Here is a 1,360-nt window from a genome sequence, read left to right as displayed (position 1 = left end):
CAACTGTGTTAAATCATTTTCATTTATTCAGAAGACACAGCGCTGTGCAACGGTTCTTGCATGAGACCCATTGGGTGTTCCTACATGAGTCTAACGAAGGAAAGTTTTAAAGCAGCTCCATCCTACCAGAATGTGTTCAGCCTCCTTCAGCTGTTTCTGCAGCTGCTGGATGTCACTGTCTCTCTTCTCCACCTCCTTCTCCAGCTGCTGCATCTCCTGGTGCACCTTGCCCTGCTGCTGGGCCACCCCCATCAGCTCCTGGAACTCTCTGTCCCTCTGCACGAGCAGCTCCAGGATCTGAGGAGTCCAAAATAAGTAATAGTAATAGGAAAGCAATCTTCAGATGTTATGTCTAAAGGTATACAAAGATGTTACCTGTGTGTCCTCTCCAGGCTGAGGTAGTTTCTGAGCTCTGGACAGAGACAACATCTCTATCAGCTCCCTGAAATTAGAAACACATAAAAAAATAAAATAAAACGTTAAAGAACAAGAGCTGCTAGATATGTGGGGCTCATAGTTTATTCATAGTAAAGCAGAGAGCTTTTAAACAACCAAGCACTGAGGTTTTTACGTTTCTCTCATTTTCACTCGGCTGCTTCTGACCAGCTGAGTAAATAAATAAAATAAAAAAAACAAAAACAAACAATAATAATGTATCAGCGCGACACAAAACAATTAAACTTGTCCAACTTTACCGGGATAAAACCTCCAGATCATCCAAAACAGACAGCAAACGCTCTTTCGTTGGTTTTTCTGCCACTGCCGCCATGTTTTCGGTTCTCAATGTCAGACCGGATGTGACGTCACCACCTATCGCTTCTTATTCCAGTTGCTGAGAGGACGCCATCTGCTGGTGAGAAATATGTATTTCTTTAGGAAATGTTCTGTCTTTTATCAAATGTGCTGAAAAAAGAAAACAAATTTCGTTATAATTATTTATTATAATGATGGACTTGCGGCCTGTCCAGAGTGTGGCCCGCCCCTCGCACTGTGACTGCTGTACATGGGCACCAGTGACCCACACGACCCTGAAAGGAATAAGCGTGTACAGAAAATGGATGGATGGATGGAATAATAATAATCTCTCTTTAAAACTGACTAAATTAAATTTATTAGAAGACAGCATGCTCTGTATCCAGGATGAGTTTCTGATTGTGATGATGATATTTTTTGTGGGGCTTGTGACCATCCTGTTATGTGTTTTTTAATGTGTGGAGTGTCGTATAAGCCCACGAGGCCTGGGCACCAGAAGGTGCATGACACTTAAATAAATAAAATCTATCAATTAACCAAAAAAAAAAATCATATATATGACAAAACTCACTCAGTTGATAATGGGTTATTATAACATTGAAAGGTT

At 41.0% G+C, this 1,360-nt stretch overlaps 1 protein-coding gene across 1 annotated transcript in view; it reads right to left on the bottom strand.

Moving 5' to 3' along the window:
• med4 (mediator complex subunit 4) overlaps positions 1 to 804 on the bottom strand; it is a gene marked incomplete in the record, with an annotated part of 12,204 nt that extends 11,400 nt beyond the window's left edge. The window contains 3 exon segments of the mRNA XM_014024078.1: positions 127 to 297; positions 376 to 442; positions 696 to 804. Of these exon segments, the coding sequence (XP_013879532.1) occupies positions 127 to 297; positions 376 to 442; positions 696 to 769 (312 nt within the window).
• Between the last annotated feature and the right edge of the window lie 556 nt (positions 805 to 1,360).

Source organism: Austrofundulus limnaeus, unplaced genomic scaffold (genome assembly GCF_001266775.1).
Source record: "Austrofundulus limnaeus strain Quisiro unplaced genomic scaffold, Austrofundulus_limnaeus-1.0 Scaffold406, whole genome shotgun sequence".
Classification (NCBI taxonomy): Eukaryota; Metazoa; Chordata; class Actinopteri; order Cyprinodontiformes; family Rivulidae; genus Austrofundulus; species Austrofundulus limnaeus.
This window is presented reverse-complemented; position numbering and strand designations above follow the sequence as displayed.